Here is a 13,056-nt window from a genome sequence, read left to right as displayed (position 1 = left end):
TGAGCTTTCTTTAAACAACTTCCCTGCTCTTTGCAGAGCACTTTTGGAAATGTCCCTTCCAAGCCTGCTGTGTCTCAGGTTCCTTTTCCCCAGGACCACACTCATCCTCCTTGCAGGCTTCACTGTGGACCTGCTGCCAGGTTTGCATGTGAAATGGAGTTGGGGCAGTCACTGTCCTACCCAAAACAAACCCGTGGGAGCTTTAGGAAGCGTGGAACCAGCTCTGCCTGGTGCTGGCCTGGGGGAAGGGAGACTCCCCAGAGCCACCCCGTGGGTTTGAGCTGGTTCCCTGCCCCCAGCTCCCCCTCTGAGGAGCTGCCTGCCCCCTTTCCCTGTGCCAGGTCTGCACTCCTGCCTCAGCCAGAGGGATCTGCACTGGGCTGTGCTCACAGCCTGTCTGGTTTTCCCCCCCCCAGAGTCCTGCTCTGTGAAGCAGCAAGCAGGGGCATGGCCAGGAGGAGGGACAGCAAGCTGAAGCTGGTGACACATCTCACTTGTGCATTTTCTCCATCACTGCTCAGCTGATGTTACATTGCAGCTTTGCCCACCTCCTGTCTCCATCCCTGGGGCTCTGAGGTGCTGTGGGATCAGGGCAGAGGGGCTAAAGATCTCTAATCTCTTCTCTAATCCCAGTTCTGTCCAGCCCAGCTCCTCCTCCTCCCCCTGTCTCCCTTGCCACAGGGGCTTCATCCAGCTTCAGTTAAACTCCACAACCTCCATGAGTCTCTTCAGCTACCTGGTGCTGCCTGTCCCCATGTGCACGCTTGGATTTGAGAGTGTTGACTTATTTTGAGGTGATTTCCCCCACCCCCCAGTACCAGTTAACCACCAAAGAACATCCTCACGTCCAGCTGGAGTTGTCTGTGAGGGCTGAGTGCAGCCTGGCAGTGATTTAGTGTTCGTGAGCACCATTTCAGAGCTGGCTGGGACGTCAGGGAACTAAGGAGTGGAGCAATAATCCCTCCCAGAGATGCCCCCTGAGCACACCAGGCTGGTTTGCTGCCCAGAGCAAAGGCTGAGGGGGAAATCCCATTTGGGATGCTGAAGAAAAGGTGGCCAAAGGAAGTGAAGGAGGAGAAATATCCAGGGGAGGGGAGGTGTGAAGGTTTTTTTCTTAGTCAAGACTAAGTCTTGACCAGTGTGAAGACCACTCGGGTAGTTTCTCCTCAGTTTAAACCCTCTCCCCCACACTCTGTGTCCTCCTTACAGACACTTGGATCAAGTTTGCATCCTTGCTGCTGTCTCTTTTTTTTTTTCTATGCATCTTAGGAGGTGAAAGGGAGATGTTTGCAGCCTTAATTTGTTTCTTCTCTCTGCTTTTTCTACTCTAATGATGCTTTTGGGAAGTCTTGGCTGTTTGTGTGCTCCTTAAGGCTTATTCTGATCAAGTCAAAAGTGTTGTGTTGTGAACCTAAATGTCATGGGTTTAAAATGAGACCTCAGCTGTGCATCAAACCTCCCAAAAATGGACTTAACAGAAAGTGAGGTTTGATGATGGAGGTTCTCTTTTTGGGGGGGTGATTTTGTTCATCTAAGTCCTTAAAATGTACAGAAGTGTGGCTCTCATGAGGCACCTGCTCTGTCTCCAAGTGTGCGTGGTGTTTCTGTAAGGAAGATTGGAAAAACAGCCCCACAGGAAGGGAAAAAAAGCCTTTTGAGGAGACTTTTGAAGCCTCTGTTAAACTATTTCAGAGCTACAGTTGGCGTGCTGAGAAAACCCATCTCGGGTCTTTATCCTGGACTTAAGGAGCTTGAGCTGTAAATCTTCTTTGAACATAAAGAATGCTATTTTTAAAAATATCTGGAACCAAGGGCAGGGAAGGCAAGTGGAGGGTGGGTTTGAGTGCCAGGAGTTAAACTGTAAACACTGGAGTGAGGGGGGAGTTACCTCACGGGTGGATTTTGCTTTTCCCTAACCAAATATTTGCAGGCTGGTTCTCCCTCAAAGATCATTTAGGCTGCTGGGCCAACGTTCTCATCCATTTTGTTGATGCTCTAGAAACACCCCAGGGAGAGTGGAAACTGGTTTTGTTCCCACATACCCATCAGCTGAGTGGCTGGAGGTGGTGGAGGAGAGAACCATCCATCAGGGATGTGAGTTTTGTCCCATCTGGAGATGAACCATGATCTCCACGTGTGTCCCCACTTCTCAGGGTCTGGTGGGAAAGGTCGTGGCTGTTGTGCTGCCTTTTTGTTCAGTCCAGCTTGTGGAGCTGGGGTGATGTCACTTCATTCCAAAATGCACCATCTAGAATCTAGAGATCTAGAAGAGGTGAGTTACACCAGAATTCTGCATGGCAGGCCTGCACTGGAACAGCCCAGGGCTTAATTTCTGAAGCTGCATCAGATTTAGTTCAGGCTTTGCAGATGCAAGTAGAAAATCCCAAGAAAATAACACGTGGCAGAGGTTAAATTGTTTGTCCTCTGCACTGTGTGGGCATCATAAACTATTTCCCCCCCCAGGTCATTGGTGATGTGTCAGCAAAGGTTGTCTTTGTGAGGGGGGGTAGTTGAAAGAGAGGTGAATCTTGGAGAAGACAACAAAAATACACTTCCTTGCTTGTCTAGACTGAGATGTGGGGGTAGAGGCAGGGTGAGATCCTGTCAGCAGGGAGCTGAGCTTGAGACAAACAGCAGTTCAGAGCAGCTCTTGTTCCAGCAGACCCTCCTTTGTCTGCTGCCCATACCTGCCAAGAGGAAAATCACCTGAGACTCGGAGCCTTTTCCTAGAAACTCCTCTGCTAGCTGTGTTTTGGTTGGTTTTTTGGGTGGTGTCACTGGTGGTGGAAGCAGGAGGGAGCACACCGCTGAGAGCCCTGCCTGCTGCAGCCAAGGCTGTGGAGTCAGGAACTCCTGAAACCTTCCTTGGAAGAGTAATTAAATGCTTTCCAGTTATTTCCAAGAAATGATACATTTTTCACCATTATCTTTTCAAATCATTTATCCAGTCTTTTTTCCCCCCTCCCTGACATTCTTGGAGTTTAATGCTTGGAAAGTTGTAGGACACTGTGGAAAGAATTCAGGCCTTTTGGGGACGAGAGGACTTGTGTGATGTGACTGTGGAAATGCAACCCAGAGGGTAGTGTTACTGAGATCCTGCACGATTGTTTCACCTAGGAAGTTATTTGAGTCCTGGATGCATCCCAGAAGTGTAAATATAGGATGGTAGTTCCCAAAGGAACCAGTAACTGGCAAATACTTCATTTCCCACAGAGCATTTTTAGCAGGCTTTTTCCTTCAGAGGATATTTTAATTGAATAGACATCCTTGAGAGAGGGAGTTCAGCTCCATGCTGTCAAAATGCTGGATTTTTTTTTTTTTCTAACAGCTGCAGCTATTTTTGTAAATATTTGCATTTCAGTTTCGTTAGGCCCATTTTATTAATTGGGTGTTAATGAAAGATGTGACATCCTGGGCTGGTGGCTGAGGGTACTTCAGGGTTTGTCAGGGATAGCTGGCACCGTGGTGGTGGGAGACAGGGTTTGTTTTATGCCTGAGGTAGATTTTCTGAAGGTCCTTGGCCTCTTTTTGTGGGCTGCATCTGCCCTTTTTAAATATTTTGATATTTGAAAGCTTCGTATAAACTTTCCTTATTTCCAGTCCTGTTAATTCAGGCTACTTAGTAAAACAAACCCACCTTCAATACTTCTCTAGAAGATTTTCTCCTGCATCCCAGAGAACTTTTTTTCAGCCACCACAGCCTAGCTGCCCTTGTGCATGGCTCAGAAACGTTCCCTGAGTGCCCTTTGTGGTCATGCCATCCAGCCAAGGACCTTCACAAGGCTTGGGGCTGGGGAACTTGTTGCCTTGGCATTGATGGAATTCCCTAGTTTTTCTCCAGAGCCTTTATTCAAGGAGATAATCTGAATGTGGGTGGGTTTTTCCCTTCCATTGTGTTGCTAATTGATCTCTAGTCCTGTCTTGGTGGTGGTGCTTGGTTTGGTTTATTGTGCAGTGTGATTTTTTGGTTTGGTTTGGTTCTGGTTTTTTTTTCCATTGTGGTAGCTAAGAGCATTTGAAATTGCAGAGTGGGTTGGGTGGGAAGGGACCTTTTAAGGTCATCTAGTCCAACCCCAAGCAGGGACATCCCCAGCTAGAGCAGGGTGCTCAGCTCAACCTCCCCTGGGATGGTGCCAGGGATGGGGCAGTGACCACCTCTCTGGGCAGCCTGGGACAGGGGCTCAGCATCAACAATTTCTCCCTCCTCTCTAGTCTAAATCTCCCTCTTTGAGTTTCAAGCGACCTCCCCTTGTCCTGCCCCAGCAGACCCTGCTCAGAATCCCTCCCCATCTTGCTGACAGGCCCCTGGAAGTCAGGGTGCTCTCCTGGAGCCTTCTCCAGGCTGAACAACCCCAACTCTCTCTGTTTTAAGTTCCAAGTTCTGTGTAGTTCTAAGAACCAGGGATGAGAAATAGGTCAGCTGCTGTGTTTGGCAAAATGTTTCTTTCCTGGCAAACACTTTGAGGGTTGTTATTGTTTGGGTCAGCAGACAGGAGGTGAAGTGAAATGTTATGGAATGGCAGGAGCCTTTTTCCTCTGCTGCTGGAGATACAATCATCAGATTCTCTGTTTAGTCTCCAAGCAGCTGAATTGTTACATTTTTTTTATTATTATTATTTTTTTTCATGGTCCTTTGGGGTGACTCCAGTTTTGTGGCTCCATTTCTGGAACTCCATTTTGAAGACTTTTGAGAGGATCATGTTCACACACAGAAGCCACATTCACGTTCTTCCTTCTGCAGATTTTCCTGGTGGTTGAAACAAGCCCTTACTAATGTCATTATTCTGAATTTTAAAAAGAAAACCTCCTTTTTTTAAGGGCAACAGAGTGGTTTATATTGAAGTGTGGGGTCTTTTTTTAGTCTAGAAAATTATGTAAGAAAATAACTTTGCTCTAAGTATTAAAAAAACCAGTTTTACCTCTTTTAATCTTTCTGGTTCAAGGCCATTTAATGGTTTGCATTCCATTTTTCTTTAACTATCAAAGAAATCTTAAAATCTTACTGTTTTTTGGGGGTTAAAATGTGTTTCCAAGGATCTGCACAGGGATGACAATGTAACTGGGAGAAATTTTGGGGTTTTTTAGTTTTACTCTTGGAGAGGTGAGGTGGATATTGGCACCTGATCGGGTCGTGTGGCTGTTTCTCCTCCTACAGAGAGGATGGAGAGCTAGAGGATGGTGAAATCGATGATGCAGCCTATGAAGATGTGAAAGAACATGGCCCAAAGGGTGAGGACAAGCAGAAGAATGAAAAAGGACATAGGAAATCCAGGAAGAAACGCAAAAAAGAGAAGGAAAAGAAAAAGTCCAAAAGGAGGAGGCGGGATAAGCACAAGGTGAGGACGTGCAGGGTGTGGGAGGTGTTGGGTTTGGTTCCAGGTTCCCATGTTGAGAGGAGGGTTCAGGGAGAAGGAATCTCAAATGGTTTTAATGCTGTTTAGGCCACCTGTGGTCTCTGAGGGTGAGTTTTGGGGTTCCTAGCTTAGCAATGCACTTCAATGTTAAAGAATTTGTTTAAATAGACTTTTGAGAGCTGGAGGAGCACAGTCATGCATTGCAGTGGAGGTTTATGGGGGTGAGAGGCAAGGGATGGTTAAATAATCCAACTGTAGCACCTTTCACATGAGTCTGGAAGCTTGCTTGCTAGCTATACCCAAATGTGTTTCCATAAACTTGGCTTTCCTCAGTTTCTATGGGAAGGAACTACAAATCAACCTGTATTTGTGATAAACATCTCCAATATTTCTGTCAACAGCAGTCTGGAAGAGTTTGGCATTTAGGAGCCTTTGACTCTGCCCCTGTCAATGGTGGTGGTGGTTCTGACATGAAAGGGTGAAGTCAAACCACTTCTTAAGTTGTTTAACCCTTCAGCAGAGGCCTGAGTTGAGCCCTGGCTGCTGACAGTGTCATGGTGCCTGAACCACAGAGATGTGGGAGATTTTTAGGCTAAAAGGCAAAATCTAAATGTATCAATTTTGCCTTTTGTGCTCATTGATGGAAAGAGAGCACTCCAGGCTAGTCAAGTGCATCCTTCAGTGAAGTTTAACTTGTCTAATCTATATTTTAAGCAAATAAATGCAAGAGGGTCACAAAAATGGAATGCAGAGAATTAGACCTGATGATCCTTTCCTAAAAATCACAGCAGTGCACTACTCTTGCATGGTTCTCCCCTAAATTTTCTGCACAACAATGCACCTAAATAAAACACTCTTGATGCAGCAACGCTGAGTTTTCTGCCAGCAGAATAATTTCTGTGCTTGGATACAAGCCAGTGGCCATCTCCCAGATTTGTTAGCCTCCCAGCAGCTTCCCTGTGGTGTCACAAGGAAGGGAGGGCTCAGAGAGCCCCAAGAAACCACAGAGCCCTCAGTGTTTGTATTCAGAAGCCTCATCAGATCAAATCTTTTTCTCTGATCTGATAAAAAGAGTGGCTCATCAAAGGGCAGAGTTTGTGAGAATTAAGGAAATATTGTTATTTATTAGGCTAACACCTTTTTTAAGTTCCTGTACAGCAGAGTGGTTACACAGAGGATTGTGTAACAACACCTGAGAGAATGATTTCCTTCTTTTTTCCAGCATAATTCCCCTTCCAGTGATGACAGTTCAGACTACAGCCATGACTCTGACATTGAGAGGATAGAACGACCCCATAAGAAGAGCAGTAGCTCTTCATACAGAGACTATGATTCTTCCTTCAGCCAGGTAGTGGTTTTTTTTTTTTTAAGCTGATTTCCTTTATTGAAGGTGTAATTTAAATAATGCAGAGGTAGGGGATGACTTGCAGTGCTCATTCTCCCAGAGCTCAGGAAGCACAGCTAGTTCTCATCTCCTTGGGTAGGTTTCCAAATGCAAAGCATTACCTGTGGCATCAGTAGAGGTGGTGTAAACAAACCTGATGCTGAATTTTTCTTCCATCAGGCAGCAATTAAAATATCTTTATTATTACCTGCATTGGGTTTAGACTTCAGCATGAGGAAACAGCTCTTGAAAAGCCACCTTTAAATATGTAGAGCTGATGAAATTCTGGGACTTGAGAGGAGAGGACACTTTCCTTCGTGGCTGAAACCATTCCAGAAACCTCTAAGCTGAATTTATTACACAGCAGTGGGAGAAGGGCAGTGCTGCTGTAGAGGTGCCCATAAGCAGCATTTCAATCCTGACTGACAGGCAGGGCAGGTTGTTTCATGTGTCCCAGATCATCAGGGTATGGAGATCATGAGTTAAAAAAAAAAAATCTTTTAATCCTAGTTCATCCAAGTAGCACTGAAAAAAAACTGAATATGTTAAAACTCGTGGTCAACCCCACTGCAAAACCTTCTGGAGTATAGCTGCCAAAACTCTTTTTTTTGCCTTTCTCCTCTTTTGATGCCTTCAGAATCAGAATTTTTACTACCTAACTGATTTCCACTGTTCATGGGGAATGTTTTTCTCTGGAAATGTGGGAGGCAGCAGGGCAGGGTGCAGGCAGTTGGGTCGGAGCAGTTGGAAGGGGTGGGTTTTGAGCCAGTGAGCTGCTTCTGAACAGTTCAATCCCTCTCCTGCAGCACGGGCACGTGTCAGGAAACTACATGAGTTCACAGAAAATGCAGCATAAAAAAAATGTCAAGAGCAAAGAGTATGATGACTACAGTCATTACAGCAATGAAAACTTTGGTAATTATAACGAGGAAGAAAAGGATGAAGATTTTGCTGATCAACTTAAACAATACAGGCAAGCTAAAGAGACCTCCAGTAGTGATTTAGGACCTCCATTCCCCAAAGAACCAGTGAAAAAACAGGGGATGAAAGGCATCCAGAAAGGTAAGAGAATTGAAGTCATTCACTAGACTAATGGGTTGTGCATCCTTTCAGGATGCCTGTCTTAATTAGCCTGGAGAAATGAGGGCTCAGGAGACCTTCTGGCTCTCAACACCCCCTTGAGAGGAGGCTGGAGCCAGGTGGGGGTCGGGTTGTTTTGGAACTGTTTGAATGGGATATCATAGGACTGTAAAGTGGCTTTCTGGTGGAAGTCTGAAATGGGATCTGCTTGCTGGGAGGCATGGAAATGTGTGGATTCCAAAACCTGATTTAGGAGAAAAATAAACACCTAGAAGTGTTGCTAAGCTCCTGAGTGCTCCCCAGTCTTCTTGTAGGGCTGATACACAGGTAGGAAGCTGCCTGCCACTCCCTGCAGTGAGGATTCCTCATGTTCCATCTTGGCTCAGTAAAACAAATTGGCAAAAGCTCATCAGAGTCTATTCAGCTGAGACCAAAACGGCCTTTCCTGTGCTGCTTGGCAACACTGCTGCTAAATCTGCCCCTGAGTCATCTGAGGTGAAGTCAGGGCTGGAGCTGGCCTCGCTTCTCATGGGGTGGTTGCCACCTGAAGCAGGCGTGATGTCCACAGGACTTCCTCACTGGTTTCCTTTGGTTTTGAACTGATGAGAAAGCAAATGCTCTGTTTTGGTGGTTTTGGGGGGAGACTGGGCCTGCTGGCATGACTGGCTCACTGCTGTCTGCAGGCTTCCAAACCATTACCATGAAACTTTGAGAGGATATTTAGGGATTTGGACTGCAAAAAGGCAGATGTTTGTGTTCAGTGTCACTAGGTGACCGTTCCCCTTCACTTTCTGAGGCTTTTTAAAGAGGTCCTTGCTGGTTTTTTTCAGGTATTTCTCAAAGAGGTAATAATTACAATGTTGGTCAAGGGCGTGGGATGCAGAAGAAATTGAAGCGTAAAGATCGTGGAAGGGGAAGAGGGGGCAACAAAGGATCTGATGGCTTCCATGAGGTATGTGGAATGAGAGCTCAGCTCCCAAGTGTTCCCAGTGCAGTTGTGCCAAGTGACTGGATGCTTGGCTTTAACAGAAGAGTCTTTAAAAATATGTCTTTAAACTTTTTTCCCTTACTTAGAACATTACCAGAGTTTTCTTATGCTTGATGCACAGAGTATAATTGATAAACTAACACACTAATTTCTTGCTTTTCTTGAAAATATAAAAAAAAAACCTAGCAGAAAGTGTTTCTTGAGCTTTGGTTTGGAATGGTGGGTGAGTGTCAAGGTTGACTCTGTCTGAAATAAGTTGTTTGACAAGTTTCCCTCAGATATTTTGACCAAGAAGACAGTGGACATCTTCTCAGCTTTCTCATTCCCATCCACATGGTGAAGAATTCTCCTTCTCTTTCCATAGCTGTGACTGTGGAAATGGAATTAGAGATAAGCTTGGGCTTTTTATAGTAATCCTCTGTGGAGGAATTAGAGAAACCAGTGCTCAGCATGGCCACAGTATTTGTAAATGGTTACTCCAACCTTCATCTAAAGGAAAACCCATACAAAACTGGTGATGAATGGATCAAATCCATCCATGGCTGAAAAGAAAGCCCACATTTTTTAAGCCAAATCACAAACTTAAGTCTGTGTACTGCAGCTAAAAGGTCTGTGGTTCTGCTCCCTCCTGAATGCACGTGGCTGGGTCCTCACTCATGTGGTGATGTTGGATTCAGCCATGCTCCTTTTTCCCTGTGTTCTCCAGACTCCTTGGGGATCCTGGATGGTCCCAGTGAAACGTGTCCCAGTGGCAGCATTTGTTCTGTTAGGAGGATACCTCATTTGTAGGACTCCTCCTTCCTGTTGCTCCAGTGCCACTGGTAAGGGTGCAGGCTGCAGGCAGGTCCCAGCAGGCAGAAAACAAAAAGCTGAGCTCCTGGCTACAGCAGGGTAATGAATTCTGCAATACATACACTCAGCTGTGTGGTGTGGAGGTCCCCAGGGTTCTCAGGGACAGGGTGGGAGCATTTCAGTGTTCCTCAGGTTGTTGTTCCAAGTGCTTTGTGCTGTGGGACAGCAGCTGCTTTGAAGCAGATGAGATTTCTCTGGGTTTAAGGTGTCCAAAGTGGATCTTGACTGACCTAGGAGTGGCATTTCTAGCTCAAAGATCTCTGCTCTGCTCTTTAGTTTAGTGCAGGCATCATGTGGGAACCAAATATTAAGAGGAAACTTGTTTGCCTCACCAGGTAGATAATCATTTTTACATATCAGGTCATGATTGAGTTGTGGTTCCTCTCAGCTTTGCCTCGTGGCATAAGCAAACAGAGTAAATTTCTGGTAATGGGGGAGAAAAAAGGAAGAAAATCAAAGAGGAATGATCTGGAGGTATCTTGTGTTGCAAGAAATGTCTGGTTTGGTTGCATTTATAAAAGACTATTTGTATTTTCCTTGACTTTGAGCTGTGGGTGTAATAATGTTAAGAACTTAAATCATGGTGTAGTTAATCCCATTTTGGGGTAACTAGTGCACCAAGTGATATGTTTGCACCTGCCCTTAAGTAAGCTTCAGTGGGATGTTGCTGTTTCTTCCAGGATGGCAAACCAGTGAAGAAATGGGTTAATATGAGCCAGGAGTTCATCAACCAGCACACAGTGGAACACAAAGGCAAACAAATCTGTAAATATTTCCTGGAAGGGAGGTGTATCAAGGTAATTATGGGCTGTGTCTGTCCGTTGGCTGCTTGGGTGTGAGGAGGTTTTGAACTCAAGTTTTGAAGTTTAAACTTTGACCAAGTAGATGGGCACTCTTGTGGAAATCTCCACCCAGCCTTGTGAGTGTGGGATCTGCAAACAGGCAGTGACTGCTGAGTCTAGGACATTATTTCTCTTCTGTGCTACTACTGATTTGGAAACACTGAAGGAATTGCTTAATGCTGCTAAATGATTTCTCTCTCTAAAGCAAAAAGTGAGGTCCCCCTACCAAAGATCCTTCAGGCAACAGGAGGAGGAGGATGCTGCAGCCAGAGCAGTCAGCTGTCAAGCAGCAGCCCTGGCAAGACACTCTGTTGTCAGATAAAAAAACCCAGTTGCTCCCTTTGGAAGCTTGTGCTGCTGGGGAGTTGGGTCCTCTGGTGTCAAACAAGTTCAGTCAGTTCTAAAACAGTTCAGAAAGGCCACGTGCTTCTTAAATCAGTGAGTGCATCCTCTCTACCTGCTTCTTCTGTGTGCTTAGAGAGAGGGCATTTTCTGTTTCTTCCCAAATCAAGGTGAAAATACATACATTTTTTTATCCCCAGACTGGAGGGGAATTGAAAACAATGCTCTTGTTGCTGCCTTTGTGTGTTTTAATAGGTCGTGCTCAGCAAGATTAGTGTTTGCTGCCACCTTCAGTTCTAAAACAAGTGGCTGAGAGAGCACTTGGTGTGTTTGTGGTGGAAAGAAACACCAAAAATATGCACAAAAAAAACCAAACCCAACCCACCTCTCTCCAGCAAAGTAATCCTCATGTTCATGGTTGATATAAACTCAAATGTTTTTGGTCTCTTGTTTTTCCTCCATGGAAGTGTCTTAATACTTGGCTTGTTGGACTTTGTAAAGCTTGTCCCACAGGCCCTCAAAACAGGATCATGTTTTCCAATCCAGTGTGTAATTGTTTATGTGGAAAAATCACTCCAGGAAAGTATTTGTTTAAATGCCTTTTTAATGGGAATTGCTAGGTGGAGGCAGAGAAGAGAACTGGGGCTGTAAAAGCAGCTGCTTGCTCTGTGACCACTGCTGATATTCTTTGTATCCCAAATCAGGAATTGTTTCTCTGTCTCCAGGCCTCCTTTTCACTGTGTTTAGGGACATGTTTATAGTACAGCTGTGTTAATAAAGATAAAAAGTGTAAATTTGGCTAAGGAAGGTGTTTTTAGGAAGTGGAATTATTCAGCATTTCTGACCCATGATGGTTTTTTCTCTTGTTTTTTTTTTTATTTATAGGGAGAGCAGTGTAAATTTGATCATGATGCAGAGATTGAGAAGAAGAAGGAGATCTGCAAGTTTTACATACAGGGTTACTGCACCAAAGGAGAGAACTGCATTTATTTGCACAATATCCTTTAAAAAATCCCAAACAAACTGGAGTTAAATGGAAAGTTTATATTTACTCTTAATTGCTGCCAGTGATTTGTAAGGGTAGCTATTTATTTTCTTAAGAGACTGTACCAAGGGCTATGTCAGTTTACTACAAGAAAGCAAATTGCTCAAATACTTAGGATGAGGCAAGATGTTTAAAATTACTGGTTTGTTTTCAGTTTCAAGGATTTTTAAGGTTTTAAAAGATAAAAACCCTTGAAGTCAGATGCGTTTGCCCACATGCTTTTAAAACCCTGATCTGTTCTTGTTTGTTGTAAAGGGTTTTACCCTGGAATGAAGACTTTGATCTTTTAAATTGTGGTTGGAGAATCAAGTTAAAAATAATGCTGAGGCCTCTGTGATGTAATTATTAGTAGAATGTTAAATGGAACTAGGAGTTGAGTTGGTTACTGGCTTTCAAAAACTCTTCAGACACTGCTTTGGAAAGATGAAGTGCTGGTGAAGAGGGGGAGGACTGACAGCTCCCAAACTAGAACTGGGCCTTTGTTAGGAATCCTTAATTTGTTGCTTACATGAATTCCCTTGCAAGTTCTACCACACAGGAGCAAAGTGCTATCAAGGAGATAAGTGCAAGTTTTCTCATGCTCCCCTGACTGCAGAAACGAAGGAGCTGTTGGATAAGGTGAGTGATGTGTAAGGTGGGAACACAGGGTTTGTTGCTAGAAAGGGGTGTGGGGGGGGCTTGCTGGAAGTTTCCATGATGTTCCTGGGCAGTGTGATGCTAAACTGTAACCACGTTGAACTTCCTGGTGGCTCTTCAGCACAGCAGGTCTGTGACCAGGGTGGGGTAGGAGGAATTCCCACTGGCATCAGTTACTCTGTTACTCTTAGCCATATCCCTTGTTTATTTTCACTGCTCACCTTTCTGTGGCCATCTTCATGGGCCCTGTAACAAGAAGTGTGGCTTTTATGTGATACCTTCAGCTGCCTGAGTGTTAGATACCATCTGACTGGCTTCTGTGCTCAGAGTGGGGAAAGGAACGAGGTGCCTCCTCTGAATGATTCATGAAATCCTGACCTTTGTGTCAAGTGGGATATTCATGTCTCTCTCCAGTTACTCTACAGCAGGCCCTGACCAAAAAATGACCTGAATTTAATGCTGGAAACATTATGAGTCTTAGAACCAAGTCCTTCAATGTCTACCACTTAAATTAGAATCATAGAATCCTTTAG

At 44.8% G+C, this 13,056-nt stretch overlaps 1 protein-coding gene across 1 annotated transcript; it reads left to right on the top strand.

The window, feature by feature from the left end:
* Positions 1-5,155: 5,155 nt before the first annotated feature.
* Positions 5,156-12,505, top strand: LOC103774614 (zinc finger CCCH domain-containing protein 6-like; the record flags this gene model as incomplete). Its single annotated transcript, XM_008942030.1, has 7 exons — positions 5,156-5,336; positions 6,577-6,702; positions 7,545-7,800; positions 8,649-8,770; positions 10,339-10,455; positions 11,728-11,839; positions 12,396-12,505. Coding segments are annotated over 7 exons (1,024 nt in total), but the record flags the coding sequence as incomplete, so codon positions are not given.
* Positions 12,506-13,056: the final 551 nt, after the last annotated feature.

This window comes from Merops nubicus, unplaced genomic scaffold (genome assembly GCF_000691845.1).
Source record: "Merops nubicus isolate BGI_N331 unplaced genomic scaffold, ASM69184v1 scaffold18270, whole genome shotgun sequence".
NCBI classification, from domain to species: domain Eukaryota; kingdom Metazoa; phylum Chordata; class Aves; order Coraciiformes; family Meropidae; genus Merops; species Merops nubicus.
The sequence above is the reverse complement of the archived record's forward strand: the minus strand, read 5'-3'. Positions and strand labels throughout refer to the sequence as shown.